This window comes from Xiphophorus couchianus, chromosome 11 (assembly GCF_001444195.1).
Source record: "Xiphophorus couchianus chromosome 11, X_couchianus-1.0, whole genome shotgun sequence".
Classification (NCBI taxonomy): domain Eukaryota; kingdom Metazoa; phylum Chordata; class Actinopteri; order Cyprinodontiformes; family Poeciliidae; genus Xiphophorus; species Xiphophorus couchianus.
The window spans coordinates 12,878,829-12,900,017 of NC_040238.1; the positions used below are offsets into that span (position 1 = coordinate 12,878,829).

A 21,189-nucleotide genomic window follows, 5' to 3' on the forward strand; every position below is an offset into this window, starting at 1 on the left:
CCACTCAGTGAAACGATGCAGCCTGTGGCTCAGAGTTCACTCATGCTAATCCTGTCTGGTCTTCCTCTGTGCAATCTAGTGATTCCTGCATGTTAAAGCTCTGATTTGTTCGCCTTCTTCTATCGGCTTACCACTTCTTTTTTTCTTGGCAGCTATCTTAATCCATTTTTGAAATGAATGTATTAATCACGTCAGAGGGAATCTGTCATCTTGAAAGGAAAAAGCCTCTGCTTTACCTCCTGTGGATTAGCCTCTTTTCAGTGCTAATCAGTGATTGACTTGGTTTGAGCTGTTAGTGTCAGCATTATATTTGTGACAGCAGTGGATGTTTGATTACTTGCGTCTCTGCAGTATTGGGGGGGCTAAAATGAACATGACATGTTTTGCTCAGGCTTAGACCTCAGGTTTGTTCATATTTGGAGCATATGAGACGGAATATTTGTTTTGAAGGTTGAAAATGCCAGGACTCATTTCCATGTAAAAGAGAAAACCCTGAAACCTTTCTTTATTTATCACCAACTCTGTCCTCAACACTTTTTCTTTATTTTGTCTGCATCCTAAAAGTGCTCACAGAACGGGGTTTTTTGTGTGCTTTGTGCAGCATCTTGAAAATGATCTTTTCACCCTAAATCATCAAAATACAGGTGCATCTGAATAAATTAAAATATCATTAAAACAAGGGCGCGCGACATTGGGAATTCTGGTATTGATCTGATGGCAAGTGAGCACAAGGTCAGTATCACTGATACCAAATCCAACACTGCTACTTTTTTTTTCTTCTTGAAATGTCCTAATCATTGAATAATCTGGTGATTTGTCTTAAGTTGATTTATTTTACGAACTCAAAGCTTATCCAGATTAATTCCACACAGTGATACATTTCAAACTATTCAGAATGAAACAGAAACATGTTCCTGTTTACAGTCTGTGCACTCAAAACCACTTTTTGAACAACATAAACAAACCTCCTAAAAGGATCGAAACCATGGAACTTAAGATGTTTCAGGGGTTTTCCAATCCCACTCTGGGGTCTCTCTGCATGGACTTTACATGTTTCCCTGTTCATGCGTGTGTTCTCTCTGGGTACTCTGACTTCCTCCTGTAGTCCTAAAACATGACACACACAGCAGTACATCTCAGAAACAGAAATGAGCTGAAATTACTTAGATTTAGGAAAACCTTGTGGTCACTCATTCCCATTAAAGGAACTCAGAAATTAATTTTTGAAGTAATTCGCCTCTCGGCCAATCACATCTGGACGTAGACGCTGATGCACATGGGGGTCTGTTCAGGTTTTCTGGAGTGCATCCTGCTTTTTGGATGAGTAGAAAAATATTTTAAACATGCCTGCTGGTGTACGTTCCTCTCCATCTTTCCCCTGCTGTCCTACTCTGTCCACCCACTAGGAGTCCTCAGCCTGTCCTCCTGATTGCAGTCACCCCCTCCTCCATCTCCATCGCTTTTTCCCTCCCCCATTATCTAATCATCCCCAGAGTACAGATGCCTGGCACCTTGCTTGCGCTGGTTGTCAGGTTGTTGTGTCATTTGTTGTCCAACGCTTGCCCTCTGATAACAGTCTGTTCCTACTTTCTGCCTGGAAACCTCACTTTATATTCAGCTAAATAAAGAGCTGAACTTTTTTCCTGTCAGCCTGGTTATGTCCGCGTTTCTTTGTTCCTCCTTTTTCCCAGCAGCAAGCTGCAGAGTGTTCTTCTTTGTACACATTCAGGCCTGCGCAGATTAAACTAATTGGATTATGAGATGTGTTGATGGATGCTTTCTTGATAGCAGCAGGCGGTTAAATGGGTTCCTTTCAGTTATCCACGCTTGTCCGCGCGTACACGGTGCCGGCCACATTTGTCAACACCCCCGGAAAAGACGTGTGAAAAGCGTTCAAATAAATTCACCTTTTATTACAGCAGCATAAATCCAATACTGGCTTTACAAAAAAAAAAAAAAATCCAACCTTTAATTTGAGAACATTTATTTTGTGAGGGAAAACGTCAAGAAATAATCGAGCACTTCTTCTCTAATAAGATTTATCCAGGCTGGAAGCATGCGGAGATCCCTCTATATCCTGCAGCTCTGCGTTAGGCTTTCTATGTGCTCTACATCTGGGGGCTGAGATGGAAAAAGGTTGATTTTCCATCGGATGAACCATGCGGTGCATTTCAGCAATGTATCACCAGGAGCCAGTAGTCACTATAAAATGTGTCACAGGGCAGTATAGCTTCAGAGCAATACTGTACATGCTGTATTAAGTCCTTAAGTATGTTTATTGACAATGAGATAGCAGCTATTGTGAGGAAAATAGAAACATTAAATGTAGTTGTTGTTGCTGCATCAGCCACTAGATGTCCTCAGTTGTTCCTGTTCCCTGTTGCTCCGTCTCCACCTGCCTCTCATTTCCAATCACCCTTCCTGCTGGATCTCATGGCATTTTGCAACACGTTTCATGCTGTTACTGTCCACTGACCTGCTTTTTTCCTCTTTATATCACCATAAACTATAACCTTTTATGCTAATATTAGTAATAAAGATCCATATATTAGTATGGAACTCTGCTAAGCTAGCTTTAGCAGCGCTTATGTCGATGAGCTGCTTGGTTCAAGCTTCTCGTCGCCATTCAGAGAAACATCTTATGTAGGTAAGATTCTGACTGCTCACATCGTCTCATTTCACTTCTTAAAAACTGAAATGTTTTTAAGAAGTGAAACCAAGCGCTTGGTTTGCGCTTGCGAAACCAAGTGCAAAGCTCGCTTGGTTTCTTTCTACTCCTAATAATTGATTGTACCTTACAAGCACAATCAGCTATATTGCATTCCCTTTTTTTATTTTCACCATTTGGATCTTCTTCACATCTAAACATCGTTCCTGCTTAAATGTTATGGTTCAGGCTCCAACAAACAGCTTGTATTAGTTACACCCACAACTCCTGGTTTAGACATTTGGATTCGCTGATGCTTGTTCAGCTTTTCATGTGGAACCATTTAAATTAGTTGCTCCATCCCTGTGACACACACACACACTACATCCTCCATTAGTCAGCCATAGTCAAATGCATTGAACTTGGTTATCCAAGACTGTGTGACGTTCTTCTATCTGCCTGCAGCAGAAAAACCAGGCAGTTAAACTGAACTAAGACCCACCCACTAGTGAGTGTGACTCTGTGACTCTGAGACATCATGGAGCCGTGACACCTCAGAGGGCGAGAAAAGCCGGAGTTCTGCCACCGCAGAGCAGCAGTACTTTCCTTTAAGCGTTTAAGCAGAAGAGCTGAATGTTGATGAGGAGGAGACAGACTCCCAGGTCTCAAATGAGATGCTTAAAAGCTGTCTGACAAACTGCCAGCAGGCTGTTGGAAGTTGCAATTATTTTTTGCCTCCATCACAACCAAAGCGGCTAATGGTTAAAAACTTCTTCCTGCAGCCAATAGTTCCAGAGTCTGTGAGAATCTTCAGTGTCCTAGAATCGTTCAGTTCTAAGCTGCGTTTTTGCTCTGAATTCTCAGCCATATTCTCTGTAGTGTTAAATAAACTTTACCTCCATTTTTGCCATAATTTGAACTGTTTTTAAAGTTTGGGGAGCTTCAGGAGGTACTTTTAAAGTCCGTTATGATGAATCATAACCTAATAATCAGAACAGTAAGTTATGTAAGCTTGCCTTTTTGTTAAGTACTATAAAGTAAAATGTCTGTGCAGCTTCCGTCTTTCTTAGACTGAAAGGAATAAGACTGTGTAAAACCTTAAGTTTGCCTTTCAGGCTTGTTATTGGAGAGTCTGCCTGGCACTAAACCAGGGGTGGGCAACTCCAGGCCTCGAGGGCCGGTCTCCTGCAACTTTTAGATGCATCTCTACTTCAACACACCTGAGTCAAATAATGAGGTCATTAGCAGGACTCTGGAGAACTTGACTGCACTTAGGAGGTGATTCAGTTATTGGATTCAAGTGTGTTGGACCAGGGAGACATCTAAGATTTGCAGGACACCGGCCCTCGAGGACCAGGATTGCCCACCCCTGCACTAAACCATGACCTTATGGATTTAAAGTCACCAATAACCTGCTCTTTCTTTTGAAGAATATAAGGCTTACAATAGAGTTCCCTTTGGAGCCATGCTATTATTAAACTCTTACAGAGTGAGCTAACACTAAAGGGAAAGTCCAGTCATTGTCTAAAGTTAGTAACTTGTTCAGAGCTCCAAACAGTTTTGGAATTGCTCAAGTAGTCTTTTTCGGACCCCTCCCCCACACACCATATGTTTCTTAAAAGAATGTCGGTGAAATGCCACTGTACTTTTATTTTTGATTACTGGAGGAATCACAACTCAATTCAGGAGGTGGAATATTGGAAGGCAACTATTCTCTTTAGAATAACAAAAGCAAGGCACCCCTGGTTTTGTTTCACACCTTGCATACGGGGTGAGATTAGAGTATTAAATTGTTCTACTACGACAACAAACGAATGTTTGTCTTTTCTTTATAGGGATCTTGTGATCTGTGCCGGATGGACCTGACCTCTCACCCATCAATCATTGCTGATAGGCAGCAGGTGGAAAATTCCCCAGTCAGCCAGATCCCGTGATCCCATTTCACCTTTAGTAGCTGGAGTCAGAGCCAGAAATGTTTTGACACCACCGCTCCCTGTGGAGTGATGCAGGAACAGTCTCATTGACTAGACACACTGTCTCATGTCTTACTGTTGCTGCTCCAGAGGTCAACTGTAGGGGACATGGTCTCATAAATGTGTGGACACCCTTGAACCTTAGTGTTATGAGTATAAACCGCAATGTGTTTTTTTATATAATGGTGTGGACGTGCATGGTTTATTTGTACGCTTGTCCTCTGAGTTAATACTTTGTTGAACCGTCTTCGCCTGCAGATAGAGCTGCCAGTCTTTTGTGCTACGTCTATTCTGTTTTTGCCCGTCTTGTGAAAAAAAACAGTAGATTTGAAATGTAGCCTATTCTTTCTCTGTAAAATGGATAACTTTTAATTTGAATCTATGAACATTGACAATCAAGTTTGGCTGCAGATTCATAATTGACTTTGATTTGTTCATTCCAACACATAAATTTGCTTTGATCTGAACTATCTGTTGTATCTCTGGGTGTATGTTTAGGGTGGTTGACCTGCTGGAAGCTGAACCTCTACCCCAGTCTCAGCGGTTTTTATGTAATGCTAAACATTATTTCCTGTTTTGCAAAAACATCTAATAGCTTTCTTTTAACAATGACTTCCATTGACTTTCTTGAGTGTTTCTCTGATTAAAACTCACTTTTCAGTTTAGGTGGAAGTTCATGTCTTGGTAAGTCAACAGGTGGTTCATCCTCTCTAAATGTTCAGATGATGGATTGATCAGAGTTCTGGGGAGTGTTCAAAGTTTGAGATGTGGTTGTAGAGTCCAACACTGCTTTAACTCCACCAGAACGTTCTCCCTGACCCGTCTGCTGGGTTCCAGGGTCTTCATGATGCTGATTGTTCTCTAAGGAACCTCTTAGGCCAGAAACTGTTACTGAGATATAATCTTGCTCATGTGGATTGTGTTTAAACGGGTAGTTCTGTAGGCCTTTGGTTGCCCAGGAGCATTTTTTGGGGCATCGGAGTAAAGGGGGCCGTCTACAGATGCCCCCCTCATTCTTCAGCTTTGTAGAAAATTCTGGAAGTGAAATCTAAAGAATATGTTGAAGCTGTGGTTATAAATGGACAAAACATGACGTTGGGTGTTGATGAATGCATTCGCAAAGTGGTGTATATAGGAAGTACATTGTTAGATCATACAGAGGCCTGGTTTCCATGCCAACCAGAGATGAGCCAGTGTATCTTATTGGCTTGTCCATAAAATACCATCTCTTTCATAAAGTGTGTATTTTTATTCTTCACTGAGGAGATTTCTGTTGTCCAAACCCTCCAATTTATTGTTTCAGCTGCTATTATAGATCCTAAAAGTCGATGTTAAGCTTTTTGTTTCCCCACAAGCTGCTACCCCACAGCTTATTGGCATCTTTAGTTGTTCTGTGCGCACATTCTGTATCTCGATATGATTTCTAAACAAATCATTGAATTGTATTTGATGTTTGCACATTGGGATGGATTTCTAGCTGTCTGTAGAGATTGAGTTATTGTCACTCCCAGTAAGGATGTGTACAAAATCTTAAACTTACCTCTGTAATTTGACAGTGTCATAAAGATCTAACTTTTAATTGGAGAGTGTGGTAAGAGAATCTTAACTTTTTGTGGATTATTAAAAACAGACCTTCAGTGTGCACTGGAGCGGTTCCCAGCTAAAGAGTGAAGCTCCTGTAAGCTGGAGGTCAGGGTTCTCAACATGAACAAGTTGGATTGCTCCCTCTGACTCAGGGTCCCATCTCTGCATCTACAGCAGACGTTTGAGTACTTTCTCCGTTTTCTTTTTTTTTTTTTTGTTATGATGGGATGAAGCAGGAGATGGATGGAAAAACCGGGCCTCTCAGTTTAAAAATATTTGTATTTTTCTAATCTCACCCATTGTCATGACTCGTAGATCAGAACTGGATCCCAGATATGAATGGCTTCAGTAAGCCCTCCCTGTTTTGGTGGCCAGGCTCATCGCATCCTTGGTGAGTAAATTGTGGGGATTTAAGCTGCAGAAAGGAAAAGATGCCTCCTGCGTTTCTCCCGCCGGAGGTTTTCTGGGCACGTCCCTCTGGGAGGAGGCCTAGGGCAGACCCAGAAGAGGCAGAAGAAACGTATTTCCCTTCTGGCCAGGGAACACTTTGAGATCCCCTTGAATTGGTCTCTGGGGAGAGGAATGCTCCTCTTTCCCATCTGGACCTGATGTTGGCTAAACTGAAGGCAGGGGACGGCTGGTTTCCTCCAGTGTACAACCGCAAACCTCCGGCAGCAAAGAGGACAAGACGTTTCTGTGACAGAAAACCTGTTTGTTGTTTTTTTTAATCCTGCAAAGATTTGTGTGGCTGACTGCTACAACATGCAACTGCAATGAGTTTATGGTGTTAGGCCACAGTCGTACAGATGGAAGCTTTGCACCATTGACTCTGCAGTCAAGTACAGCCACCAAATGTCTCGCTAAATGCCCGTAGACTGTAGAATAAATCATTTAAGATGACCTGATTCTGCTGCAGACAGGGAAAATGTTTGAGGCCGTGCTTTTATTATACTGTCAGATTTATATGCTGGAATAAATGTGTTTTTATTGCAGTTTTTTTTTTTAGTTTTCCAGCTCTCGTCTCACTCTGCGACAGAACATCTTTTTTTCTCATTTAGCCCTGGCTTCAATGCCTGGTTTTCATCATGGTGTTAAAATGGTGGGAAATGCTGAGAGGATGTGGCATGTTTTGAACGTAATTAACTTAAGAGAACTGGCTTGCACAAAGAGGAATTAGTACTACAGGAGGCTTGCAGCCCTCACAGTCTTTTGCAGCGCAGCAAATATAATTGGTGAGAAGTGACAGAGGAGCAAAAGATGAAGTATTTTCACAAAATTGAAGAGACGTTAAAATTATTTCAAAGTTATCTGCTCATGTCAAATCCTCTGCCAATGCTGCACCTGTTTCTAAATCTGATCACAGGAACCATGAGGAGCAGAAACCCCCCCCACCAGATTAAAGTTCAGTGGAAGATTGAAGCAGTCCAACACTCTGGTCATTTTTAATAGGGCCAGTATGGCTCTCAACCCAGGGCAGCATGTCTTTGAGGGAACCAGGAGCAAAAAAACAAGTTGTAATTTGAATTCAACAAATTCAAATTATTATTAATAATTCAATTATTAATTATTTGCATGTCCGGTCAATAGGGAGTGGCGCCCACCAGTGTTATAAACTATAACAAAACGTTTCTGTTACTGTCCCTACCAGAACCAAAGGTTCTTAGTTATTTTAATGATCTTATTTATACTTATAGCTTGTTAGATGTGTCTTTGATAGTTTACTCTATCTTTTGTATTCAATTCAAAATGACATTATTAATCCCTGATGTCAGTCTCTGATCTACCTGACAACTGCAGAGTCATCTGAGTATTTCTGCAGATGACAAGACTTGGACTGACCATACACTGCAAAAACATAAAATCCTACCTAGTAATTTTGGTGCAGTTTATAGTGCAAGTATCTTAGTTTACTTGAAATAAGACAAAACTGAGAAAGGTAATTTTTCAGCAAGATATAGGAGCTTGTTTTAAGTCTAATTCCTAAATATTGATGAAAGAAGTAGTTGCTCCATTGGCGGATGATTTCACTTATAACTAGACATGAAATAATCTGTCAGTGGACCTAAAACATTTTAATCAACATTAAGAAATTGACTTAAAACAAGCTCCTAAATCTTGCTGAAAAGTTACTTTTGTGTTTCTCTCTTATTCCAAGTACCAAGATATTTGCATTAGAAACTAGACCCAAAATACTTGGTAAAATGTAGTATTTTTGCAGGCTGTAATGCTACTTTAAGCAATAAGTGTTCCATAAAGTCTGAGATGCAAGGCTGTGCACCAGCCTGCAGTGAAGTAGTGACATCATGAGAGCAGAAAAAAGTGCTGCAATTCACAGCCTAATTAGTGCACATCCTCTGAAAATAGAACATCTTGTGTTGCATAGGATGTGCCAACATCTCCTTGAACAGCAAAGTATGCAGTTAATCTCCTTAATGTAGAACAGAAGTTGATGAATCTCAGTGTCATAATTTGCATGACTGTGGAAGATGAATGTTGTAATTATGGTAAAATAAATCATTGACCAAGCAAAACCTGGGATTCAGCAACACAATCTGAAGAATAAGCAAGTCCTTGGGATCACAATCACCGATTACAGGAAAATAAACATTGTATTGCTGTGATGAAGTTTTTGGTTAATGTGAGATGGGTCGGTGTGTTCTTCTGGGTCAGCAGTGGTTCTGGCCTTGGAACTCTTCCATAGAGGCCATTTATTTCACTCTCTTCTTCTTCTTGAATCACGAACTCTGACCTTGACTGAGGCAGTGAGGTCTGTGGAGCTTTACATGTTGTTCTTGGTTCTTTTGGACCTTCTGGATGAGTTGTTGATTAGCTCTTGTAGTAGTTTTGGTTGTTCAGCCAGTGCTGGGTAGGTTCTCCTCTGTTCCGTGTTTTCACCATGTCAGGATAATGGTTCTATGCTGGTTCTCCGGAGGCCCAAAGCCCCAGAAATGGTTTTATAATCCCTTCTAGACGGTAAATGACTTTCTCATCTATTCATCAGTGTCTTTGCATTGAGGCAAATTGTGTTGCATTTTGAGATCTTTCAGCCTATTTTTTTTTATTTGACAGCTTCTGTTGAAAACATTTCTTTGTTTTGCAGGATGGATGCCTGAGAGGGAAATTTAACCAAAGTCTGGATTTAGCACATCTAATTCACAATTAAACAAGTGGATTATTACTTTGTCATACAGAAAAAGCTTTTTGTTGTCTACCCAAGCTGTCTTTTTCTATAATTCAAATTAGTTTGACCTGCAAGATGTTGGTGTTATTACAGACGGGGGAGAAAAACAAAATGTAACAGATTGTATTTTAGATTCTGTAGCATTGTTGCGTTCAGAAATTATGCTTTAAAATCTCAAAGTGCTGGGGAGTCGGGTGCATTTACTCATTTGGCAAAATTATACAGTACATTCTGAAAACTTTTTAAAAATGAGCAATTATGTCTGTCAGATTGGATCTCTGGATGCTGCATCTTCCCTGGAATTTTATTTTGCTAACATCCAAACAAGGTAGTCGTCTTAATGTCTTTGGAAGCAATTTCTATTTTCACAATTGTAAAATGCCCTCCACAGCAAATGTGTAAAGTATATTTGAAAAATTACCTGAAGTAATATAATCTTATATTGGAGTAGCATAATTTCACACAAGATTGTTTGGCATGATCCATAATTCCTGTTTCCCTGGGGGACAAATACGTGGATCAATAATTAAACAAATTAAACTGGAAATATGACAATGAGAGGTTGGACAAGTTTATTTGCCTCCATAAGGCAGGGTTTGCCATAGCAACCAATTACTGCCATTTCTAAATGACTGAGCAAATCAAACTGTTTCAACTTTCGCTTTCACTGATTCTAAATGATCACAAAAGGAGGTTTTAATTTTCCACAACACTAAAATCAGCTAAGATCAATGGATCACGTCCGGCTTTCAAATGAACCTCACAAGAACGACTTAAAATATGTCTGATCGTGGACTACATGATGCAGCTTTGCGTCATATTTCCACGGCAAAATGAAGGTCGGAAGCAAACTGCTTTAGCTGTAACGCTGCTTGCCGAGGTCACAGAAACGTCTTCAGTGGAACATGTGCTGTAATGCTCAGCTCTTAGGGGAATATATTAAATGATTGTACCAAATGTTTCCCTGCCGTTCTTCAAGCCTTCTAGTCGCATCACTTCAGCGCTGTCCGTTATTACTGGCAGCTCTGGTAGGGATGTGTGCAAAGGTTTTCAAATAAATAAATGGGAGGTAAGGATGTCAGTAATTGGTGCAGCAGTGAGCTTTGGAGAGTTGACCTCGCTGACCCCTCCTCCTCTCTGTGCACGGTGCCAAGGTAAACTTGATTCCTGTCCCACGTTGTCTGGCACAGTTCCATTTTGTTCTACATTTTTCCGTTATTAATCTGGCCGCACAGTCCCAACTAAGATGGAAGTGGACCAGTAAATGAACGAAGACACACTTGATTTATGGAATCGGTGCTAAACCTTCTTGACACCTGCGTTGTTCATTATCTTCCTTCTACAAATATCAGTCCTCAAAGATTTGAAACAAATCAACGCAAGTGGAACTGTGTAGAGCAGAGGACATTGGAAATGAGAAGGTGTGCGTTTGAAAATATGGGGGCAATTTGTTTGCAGGACAAGTCCCAGCTCACGAAGTGATGCATAACAAATCAGAGAATGTTATCTGTAGGTTCAGTTTTATTAATATATCGATACACAAGACAACAAAAAGGTGAAGAAGAGAAATCATCATCATCATCCGCAGGGAAACTCTCTAGCGCCCCCTGAGGGAATCCTAGGTCCCTCCAGCCATTTTATTGTCTGTTTAAAATAAAAGACTACCAGTGTAGTTGAGGTGCATTCTGCTACGCTGTAAACGGTAAAGTAATGGTCTGTTTACAAAACAATTTTTTCCTCATTTTCATTTACCTGTGGTTCACGTTTCTAAAAACTAGATTAGTGAAAACATCCCTAATTGACTGAAAGTTAAACTGCAGCACAAACATTCACTGGGACACGCCACGTGCACGTGGTCACGTCAAGTTCAAAGTGCTTTCCATCATTAAAACAACATTGTCGTCATTTATGAAATGAGCAATGAGCATCAGAAGTGCCTTCATCAAAATCATCAAGCAGATACACATCAGACATGTTGATCAATGTTTCAGTTACTGCTAATCACAGGGAACTCAACTGGTGGGTTCTTTAGCCTTGATTTAAAGGAACTCACTGGTTCAGCGGTTTTGCAGTTTCCTGGAACAGATTTGCGGTGAATAGAAAGTTTATTTGGATGCCTCTCTCGCCTCCGAAAACCTTCCACATCAGCAGGTTCTAGATGGAAACACTTCCTGTCGTAGTTTTCTGCTGAAACATGTTGGAAAACTCGATCAGAGGAGAAGCAGGCGGTACCTGTCAGGAGAGCCTTCAGACAAGGAGCAGGTTAGTAACCCACGCTCTGTACATGGGCAGAAGAACTGCACTCAGGTGAATTCCTGACAGTTTTATTGAGTCTTGAAGAATCTCAGTCCACATTGGATGTGGTTTGATCTGGATTTCCCTGCGTGGGGAGCGCATCACCAGGTGATGGAGTCAGACTCTGAGCGGCTAGAGGAAAAAAAAAAAAGAAAAAAAAGAGTTCAGCAGTGAAACTCTGATCTGATGGTACTTTGTATCTCAGCATGGAGACTTTGATGAGGTGTTCCTCACCTGACAAATGAGAACCGTGGCTGGACATTTAAAGCTCTGAGTTCGGAAGCTAATGTAGAAACAAGTCGGGTGGCCATTTTAAACAATAAAATGATTTTATTGGTGTTTTGTTTTTTTTCCTTTGGTGACCCTACAGACGTTATGCCTTAAAATAAAATGACATTTTGTTTTTCTGTCCCTCGTCTGCGAGTGAAACCCCCCCCCCCCAAAACTTTCAGTTCTTTCACCTTCCAGTCTGAAGTGAAACTCACAACTTGTTTCACTGGAAGAAACCAACAGAAATCCTTCAAACAGTAACAGTGTTTCAAATCTAGACTTGTGACCGCATTAATACCTCCCATGTTTTATTTGTCATACTGTTTGGATTATATTTGTAACGTTTATTGTCTCATTCACCATGAGGTGAGTTGCTGCCTTTCTTTGCCAGATCACCCCTTTTCGGTGAGATCTTCCTCTTAGTCGGTCTCCTTTCTGGTAAAATGAAGGTTTAATGAACTAAAATAAAGTGAGCCTTTCCCCATACACACACTGACTGTGTGTGTAGAGCCTATGGAGACAGTTGGGTGGCAGCGTTAGGCAGGCAGGTGTTCTGCAGGTGTTTCACCGTTTCTCTTGCAGGATCTCCTTGATTTATCATCAGAGGATGTTTGCAGACATATTGCTGTCACTCTGAACAGTTCATTCATAACTTGCGCTGGAATTTCTTTTGTGCAGACATGTGCAAAGAAGGTGTCCTCTAGATAAGCACATGGAATCAAAGGGAAGCCTGTAACCTTCTGACATAAACATACAGTTCATGATCCTCATGAACGATCTAACAACAACAACAGGGTGATTTAAAAATCTGTTTTTTGTTTGTTTGTCTTTTTGTCTGCTCACACTCGCTGGAGGAAGTCGAGTGAAATCAAAATGAGGCACATCCTGGGCTCTGGCGATCTAAACCAGTGACCCTGTGGATTTGTAGCTAACCGGGAAATTAATGTGGATTCAGTCCACAACACATGCGGTGAGGCTCACGCTTGATTTTTAGAGAACAGTGATTTCCACATCTTTTTGCCACATGTTCTCTGTGTGAGGTAGGAGGGCAGGCGATGGCAACACCTGGATGCAGTGTGAGCAGGAGGCAACCTGCTCCATTTCCTGAAAACTATTTGTTTAATTTTTTTAATTTTTTTTTTTACAGTCCACATTCATTATGTTGACACTGACAAATGCACAGTTAAAAAAAATGAACCGTTAACAGCCAGGTTTTGGGAGCTGTAAATGCTTTACACCACATTGGGTCTTATCTTATGCCGAACCTTTAGAAACACAGTTGGCTCCTGCTGTGTGGCTTTTTCAATTTTAGTGGATATCAGCTACTTTTAAAAAATATGTGGCTTTCATAACTAGTTTTTAAAACTCTAGTTTCTTAGATTAGAAGAAACTTTGGCCTTCTTCACAAAGGTGAAACTTCATGACGTTTTATCCTTCCATTGACTTAACTGGATATAAGACAGAGATGTTTATTCTGTTACTGATAGAATCGACATGGAAAATTGGTCAACAAAAAACAAAAAGTTCAAAAAAAGTTGGAAATGGGAGGGGATTTTAAATGAACATATTTCTCTTATTTCACCTGATAGATGGAGGTTTTACAGAGTAAAAAAATACTGACTTTAGTCTAAATAGTTGTTTTTATATGAGACAATTGGTAAAGTTTGAAATGTCAACATGTTTTCTGTTGAGTAAATTTCTTTTGGTTGAGCCTTAAAAGCCAGCTGACCAGCTGAAGGAGGCAGGAAAACAGTATTTCATGTGAAAGGTGAAAATCTAAAGGTTTGTTGATGACTGCTCAGTTTGGCTCCAGACTGGAGTCTAAAGTAGAGGATGGATGTCTGCTTATTTCTGCTGGGGGTGCATGAGGATGACGAGGTTTTACATGCAGGATGTCAGGATTACCGAACAATAAAAAAAAACAAAAACCTGACTGCATGTCGAGGATGTTTCTGAGTGGTTTTGATCACTAAGATCAGATGTTGTGCTGCAGGAAGGTGCAGCACAACGTCCCACGTCGTGCTGGTTCAATGTTACCTTGAACCAGCAACTGATTGACAGATTTCTTTTCATGGCTAAAAACAATTGATGCAAAGAGACTCCGAGTGAAAATGGATTTATAATAACAAAGTGTAATTAATAAGTAGCTAATAAAAAAAAAATTACCTAATGTGGCAAACTAAAAACCATAACAACTCAGTACGACCGGAGTCTTAGAATGAAACTTTGGCATCTTGGAACAACAGGAACAATACTGGAGCTGTGGAGTTTCTGTCTCTTTCAAAGTAGAGAAACTTGAAACCTATAATCTTAAAACAAAACCGGTGGAAATAAAAAACAACTTTTAAAACTGGCCTCCGTTCTAATAAATATGTGAGCAGGGAACAAAAAAAAAAACAACAAAAAAACACACAAACAAGTCAGACTGGTACAAGTAATAAAAGAAAATGTAAGAAATATTTCTTTCTGAGAAATGTCATTTTCATATTCCGGTTAAAGTCTTAAATAACTTCGTGCTCCACATAACCTTATGGAGGTTTGTTTAAAATGTGGACGAATTTGTTCTTTCAGAAGAAAATCCAGTAGGAGAAACCTTGAGGCTGAATTTCTCACTAAAGTGAGCTTCTCAGCTATGTGTTCTCTGAGAGTATCTTCATATTTTAATGCGTTGGACATTGTTGTAAACACTTTAAAATCTGTTAAAATGCAGCTCGTCATTTGCCTAGTTTCTCCATTCAGTTATATACTTCATCCAAAAGACACAATAAATGTTGTAGTAGCTCATAGAATCAAGTGATGTTTGGCTGTAGGAAGGACGGATAGATGGAGAAATGGATGGACAGCTATTGTAAAGCTGGAAGGCACAGGAACGGATAGATTGTGGAAACTGGAAGGATGGTGAAAAAACTGATGTGACCAGATTGCCAGATGGGACACAGGGAAAAAAACAACCTGGAAATTGGTTTTCTTTCTTTTCTCTATCCTTTCTTCTCCAGACTGGGAGCAATGTGACACTTTTCCAGACTTTCTGGAACTGGGAGTAGTCACGAAATGCTGACCTGTAAACTATTCTCCTCTCCAGTTCTTGTCATAACACTGAAAAAGACTCGGTTTTCCACATTTGTTCCTTAATGCTCTGAATCTTAATTACTCCACATATCTTGCAGAACTTTGCACATTCCTAATCGTATTAAGCGGAATTACAGAGGCCATCATTGTGACCATCTGCTGCCGCTGCGCGCCCCGTTTGGATGCTGCAGCCGCTCGGCTCGGCTCGGCTCGGCCCGCCCCCTCTGTGTGTGTGAAGAGCGGGGGGGAGAGAACGAGCAGAGGGGGGAGGCTGGATCCTGGCGGGCGGAGTGATCCGTGCTGGTATCCGCTCAGTGCGTGTGTGCGCGCGTTGGTGCGAGCTTCGGCTGCTGCTGCTTGTCACTCACTGTGCCGCGGCGCGAACACGGGTAGCGACAAGGACCAAAAACCCGTCCTGTTGCAGCTGCTATTTTACATCTCTGGGAAAAAAAAAAGAAGAAGAAGAAAAGAAAAGCCACACAGAGGCTGCTCTGTGTTCATCCAGAAGCTCTCCGCTTGATCTTCAAGGAGAATACCTGTGAGACATTACAATGATTCAGATAAGGGACGTCCTCTGGGGACTGCTGTTCACCGGCTGTGCAGGTGAGAGCCCTTGTTTATTCCTAACAATAGGAGGATTAAGTCCAGGCTGCTTTCCCACAGCAGAGCTGCTGAGTGGAGGCAGAGCAGCATCCTCTGGCTGCCTCCACAGCACCGGCTCCGGACGGGAGCAGGAGGAGGCTGCGGTTGCTGCTGCTGCTGCTGGGGCTGCCGTTCCTTTCACAAACACAACCATCCGAAAAAAAAGTTTCTCTACCAGGAGAAATGTCTGCCGTCCCTGCGCAGATCAAGTATAACGCGCGAAAAGAGAAACACGCAGTCATTCTGACTGACTGCAGACTTTCATATCAGACATATTTTCGACATATATATATGTATATTTTAAAACTAAAAAGTAGCCGCAGACCAGATCTGGGGGGTCATTTTCTTCTGAGTTCGTGCTTTCTGCTCCCATGTGAAGGGAATCTGTTGGCGTTGTGCGCAGCAGTTTGAGAGCCGGAGTTGTTTTGCGGGAGAGGATGCTGGCAGGGACTGCAGGGGGACCGTGGTGTCTCTGTGCTTCCTGAAACCAAACCAGCGCGTTTTATTTATCTGACTTCAGCACGGAATCCATCCGAGCCTGAAAATCCGCCCATTCAGCTGCACACATGAAATCAGCGCAACAACCTTTTTGGGTTTTTGTTGGTTTGTATCCAGAAAGTCCCCCTCTGCTCTGTTGGTACGGTGACGCGCCACGGGTGGCGCGTCAGAGAGTGGGTCTCTTTTTACTGTGATGCTTTGTTTCGGGTTTAACAGCCAAAAAAAAAAAAAAAAAAAAAAAAAAATCACGGTTTTAGATTTGCTAAACCCGCACTTAGACCCTTCGTTTGCAGCTAGTTTAGACGCGGTTATATTGCGCCATTCTTTGTTTTATGCACAAAGAAATTCCTTTTAATGCGCCAGTTCGGGTCTGTTACTGTTTAGATGTACCTGCGGTCCAGATTAACAGTAATTTACCGCCTCTATGCATCCGAACCCCTCTCCCTCTAGTTATCCTACTTAGGCTTTCGAACTTGATAGCGCGTTTTTTCCACTGCGCACAGATTCTGCGGCTCCCGGGTGGTTTGATTGCAGTTTTCAGTTTGGGCGGTTGGAAAGAAATCCGTCATCCATTGAGGGTGACTCGGCGCTCATTCAGTGTATACAATAGGACCCAATCCCAGCGCTCCAATGGTTATATAGTGCAGGGCACTCCCCCCTCACTGCAGCTCAGGGTTCCAAGTGGAGTTTGAGGGACCCCCAGGAGTCACTGCTGAGTGGAAGAGCGGTTTGATGATGGTGTTGAATTTAGTGGATGTTAAATGGCACAGTGGTGTTTATTCTGACCTCAGGTTTCAGAGTCACAGTTCCTGTCCCATGTACTTCGGTCCAACTCTGCAGAAAATCAGTGATCATTCTGACCCCAACGCTGCTCATTTTTCTGTTAAATATTTGCAATTTTTATATATTTTTTAGCCTACACAGGAGTTTTATACCGAAACTGCTCTAATAATTAAATAGGAATTTCAGCTGCAGCATGTTAACCTGTAACGAGAAGGTCCTGGGTTTGAATCCCAGACAGTTTCTACTTGAATATGGCGTGTTCTCCCCCTGTGTTGATGGCTTCTCTCTGGGTACTCTAGTACAGTCCAGAACCATTTTGAAAGGCCTATTGGTCGTTCTAAACAGTGGATTATTGGGACCTATCTGGCATCTGACTACTGGTAATTGATGAGGTCGAATGCGAGTGCTGTGACGGAGTTATTTTTCATGACTGAAATATCAATTTAATCAAAGTTTTGCCTGCGGTTCCTAGGTGGCATTAGTCCGCTCTTAGTGGCATTGAGTCAGAATATGTTCAGCTTTAAACAGTAATGGAGGAACTGAATAAATGTCCTGCTGATGATATTTTAATCTCTGTTGATCGAGTGTCTTCTTCACTGGTCCAAAGTGTTCCAGCTGGTGTTGGTACAAGCTTCGTAGGACGCCATGCTAAGGGGAGTCATCCGTAAAGCTACACAGTCGAACTTACTGCAATAATTTCAGTGAGACGGTCTGAACAGGGAAAAAAAAGAGAAACGTTTTTCAGTCATGTTTTCATGATGTTCATTCATTTATAAATATTAGTTTCAAATTAAATATTATCAAGCTTAATATTAAACCAAGTAATAATTAGCTTCAAACTAAATATTAAGCTAAATATTAAGCTTGTTTGGTTTGAGCTAACCATTTCATCATTAATCAAAATCAATAGGGAAGCACTTGCATAAAAAAATGTAGGATATTGATATTGCCACTAAGGCCAATTAAGAGATTTACCAGGGTTGGATTGTACTTCCATTTTGACGCCGTAAAATAACCCTGACTGCTGACAGTGATTGTTCCTGAAGCAGAGAAGCAATGTCACCGCCACTCACTGTCACATGACCAGCTACATGGTCAACTCACTCCCCCTCCAGAAACTCAAATGGAAACCCGATGAAAATAAACTGCAGCCCAGTTTTACCCATCGGACCAATATGCCGAAAAAATAGCTAACATCAGCCGGTATCAATTCTGCTGCAAATAAATTGAGCGTCCCTGCTAATTAGCCACAGCGACACTGAGTCAGTTTATGGAGGCAGCCACCCACATCCGAACACAACGTCACGTCAGGCGGAGCTGCTGAATGAAAACCATTTCTGTTTCCTGCAGCTTTACCTTCATTTAAAAAAATATCATGTCATCAGTCAATGTCTTAACCATTTGTTGCATCTTTGTACAACTCTGGCATGTTTTTTAGTTTTTAGTACAACTCTCTTTGCCTTTGCTGTCTTGTGTGAAAGGTTCTATTCATGAGAATCTGCCCTGCGTAGAAGATTGGACCTTGTGGTTTTGTGGCAACTCGGTAACTGAATGTGAAGCGTTTGCGGTGAAAGGATTTGATTTCCACAAACCGTGACTCTCCACAGTCCCGGTGTTGACACAGTTCTACTGTCAGCATGTTTTCGAGCTGCTTTTGGGTCAATTGGACCACAGCTCTGCGCTTCTGGACGTGCAGTTTCTCTGCGGCCTTAGGTGGTGATAACGGGCCTGATTGTTGACTCAAATGAGAAACTGAACTAAACGGTCTTTTGCCGTGTTGAAGTTCATCAACTTCACACGATAATAAAAAACAGAAATGCCTCTTAAGACGCCATATCAGTATTGCATATCGTCAGATCAGCAGCTTTTCTTGGCATCTCGGGTCTCCCCCCTGCGCCACAGTGCTGCGGTAACGAGAAAAACACTGGATGTCTTCATTTTTTATTTTTTTCTTCTCCACGTGATTCATGATCCTGCCGAGATGTTCCGACTCCCCTGCAATTCGCTCCACCTTAGGGAAAGGAGAAAAGGAACCAACAAGGAGATAATTAGGCATGTGTGCCTCGGCCGTGTCCTGTGGCAGTGGGGAGAAATTCAAATAAATTGATCCCGTCATTTGATAGATTTGATGGAGCCGGTTGTATTGAAGGGGCAATGACAGCATCGCGCTCTTTTGAGGGCCGAGCGATTTAATTACATTTATTGATTTCCTGTTTCTCATGCAACTCGGCCATAATTGAATTTTGAGGCTATAGCCACATATATTAGGATGCAGGGCCACGGCACCTCTCAGGAAATAACTGAATTATTGCCAGAGTGAATAAGAGATCATTTTAGAAGTGGGCATGGACAATGCTCCTTCTTGCCTCAGACTCTAGCTGAGTGTTTGTCGGAGTCGTACCATATCCGTGGTGGATCAGCGGACGACCTGAAGTACTCCGAAGTGTGTTCCTCTGTAATCAAAGGAAAACGTAAAAAATCTCCTGCTTGAAGATGAAACCTATAGGTGCTGCTGGATTGCTGCTGACGCTTTATTAGCAGTGAGATGTCTTTATTGAGTGAGGCGGTGTGTGAAAGTGTCGAGAGGTTTTGCCGTTTCTTTTCCGTTTATGGTCTTGAGCTGTCAGCTGCTGGAAAATGAATGCAGGCACGTCTGCCAAAACAACAACAACAAAAAAAAAAAAAACAGACAGCCTTAAACTCACTCAGCGTTTTCCTGCGCAGCAACATTTAGGAACCCACTGCAATGACTAATGGAATATTTTCAAATGGGTGGTATATGTTGTAAAAGTAACACTATATATATTTTTTTATTTTTTGTTTTTGATGCATGCTAAAAGCGCAGCTGAGCTGTGTTCTTCCTCGCCTTATTGGAACCCGCAGCATTTATTATTATTATTATTTTTTTGCCTCTGACAGTAATTACATTCAAAATGGATTTTCTCACTTGTGTAAATTATCCCTCCACCTGACCCGACACGTCTGTCTGTCTGTGTTTTGTGCCATTTCGTCTGTGTTGATGTGGAACCGACCTGCGCAGCCTTAAATCCCTTAGATAAGAGCTAATCGATGCAACGGCAGATGCCGGAGTTCATTTAACGACCCTCTGCTGTAGATTTAAAACACTGTATTTACTCTGAGTGCGGAGCTAACCTTCACCGAATGAAGCTAAAACTCAACATGTTCAGAGGAGGAAAAATGCACAATTCCTTTATGGCCAACATCTGGGACGTTTAAACTGCTGCGGTGAGTTCAAAGCCGCTGTGAAAATAATACAGTCTATTTTAGACTTGGAGAGCTGGAAAAAGTGGCCAAACAAGGGAAAATTATAAGGTGCTTCTTAGGTTAGCTCTCAGAATAAAATCGGATCCTGGATCTTCTAAACGTTGGTCAGCAGTGGCACCACAAGTCGTGTTGCATTTAAAGGAGCTCGAACGCAATCTGAAACGAGACATTTCTGCATAGGAACGAGGACACGCATGAGCTACATATTAAATCAAATATTTTTAAAGCGTCAGAACGTTGCTGCTTATTGCATCATATATTTCTAAGATGAGATGATGAATCAAAAACTGTAAGAATTTACAGAAGCCTCGGTTCTTATTTTGTTTTTAAAGCAGATGAACATTATTTCTGACCAAATCGGCAGAAAGTGTTTAAACTAGGAACTCGAGAACGAGATGCCGGAGAATCATCACAAACATTAATATTTAACTGACGCATAATAATGCAAATTCAATGCTAACAAATAATAAGGGAGTGTTTATCTCCTGGTTGAACACGGCTCAAATAAGACGGCACTTGGCATTCAAATAAATGGAAATGCACGATTTGTTTATTTGTAAATGGTGGGAAAACAGTTGGAGGCTCCATCCCTGCCCACACATTAGAACAGGGCACCATGCCAATGTGTAACTGCTGATTTCTTCATGCATTTATTTACCAATTTGCTGCTATTCTTTGAAGTTTTTGAGCAAGGAATGTTATTTCCATTTGATTTCTGTTTGGAAGCAGCTAATCTGACAGAGTTTTTTCTAAGAATCACTGCTGGGTTCACCCGGCTGGTTCTGGTCCAAAGGACCCAAGCTCAACCTGAGGTATAGTCCCAGTGGGTAATGGTAATCCTCCTTCCTCAAGGCAGCGGCCTGAACAAAGCCTGCTTTGGAACAGTTGCCTAAAAACCATGAAATTCCTTCTGTTTTTTAACTTTGAGTTAAAATATGAATATATCCAGACACAATTTGATT

General features: G+C 41.5%; 1 protein-coding gene and 1 long non-coding RNA gene across 14 annotated transcripts in view; one reads left to right on the plus strand and one right to left on the minus strand.

The window, feature by feature from the left end:
- Positions 1 to 5,427: 5,427 nt before the first annotated feature.
- On the minus strand, positions 5,428 to 19,239 carry LOC114152653 (uncharacterized). Its single transcript, XR_003597198.1, has 3 exons — positions 19,229 to 19,239; positions 12,857 to 12,864; positions 5,428 to 5,479 (listed from the first exon to the last, which is right to left on the minus strand). It is a non-coding gene; the product is annotated as an uncharacterized LOC114152653 (long non-coding RNA).
- The window catches only part of ncam1a (neural cell adhesion molecule 1a), a 295,827-nt gene continuing 289,951 nt past the window's right edge, over positions 15,314 to 21,189 (plus strand). For 6 of the 13 annotated variants that reach the window (XM_028030584.1, XM_028030587.1, XM_028030585.1 and 3 more), the window contains exon 1: positions 15,314 to 15,622. In XM_028030584.1, the coding sequence (XP_027886385.1) occupies positions 15,571 to 15,622 (52 nt within the window). In that variant the 5' untranslated portion in view covers positions 15,314 to 15,570. The remainder of the gene's footprint in view (positions 15,623 to 21,189) is intronic. The other 7 variants (XM_028030593.1, XM_028030594.1, XM_028030596.1 and 4 more) reach the window with 4 other exon arrangements.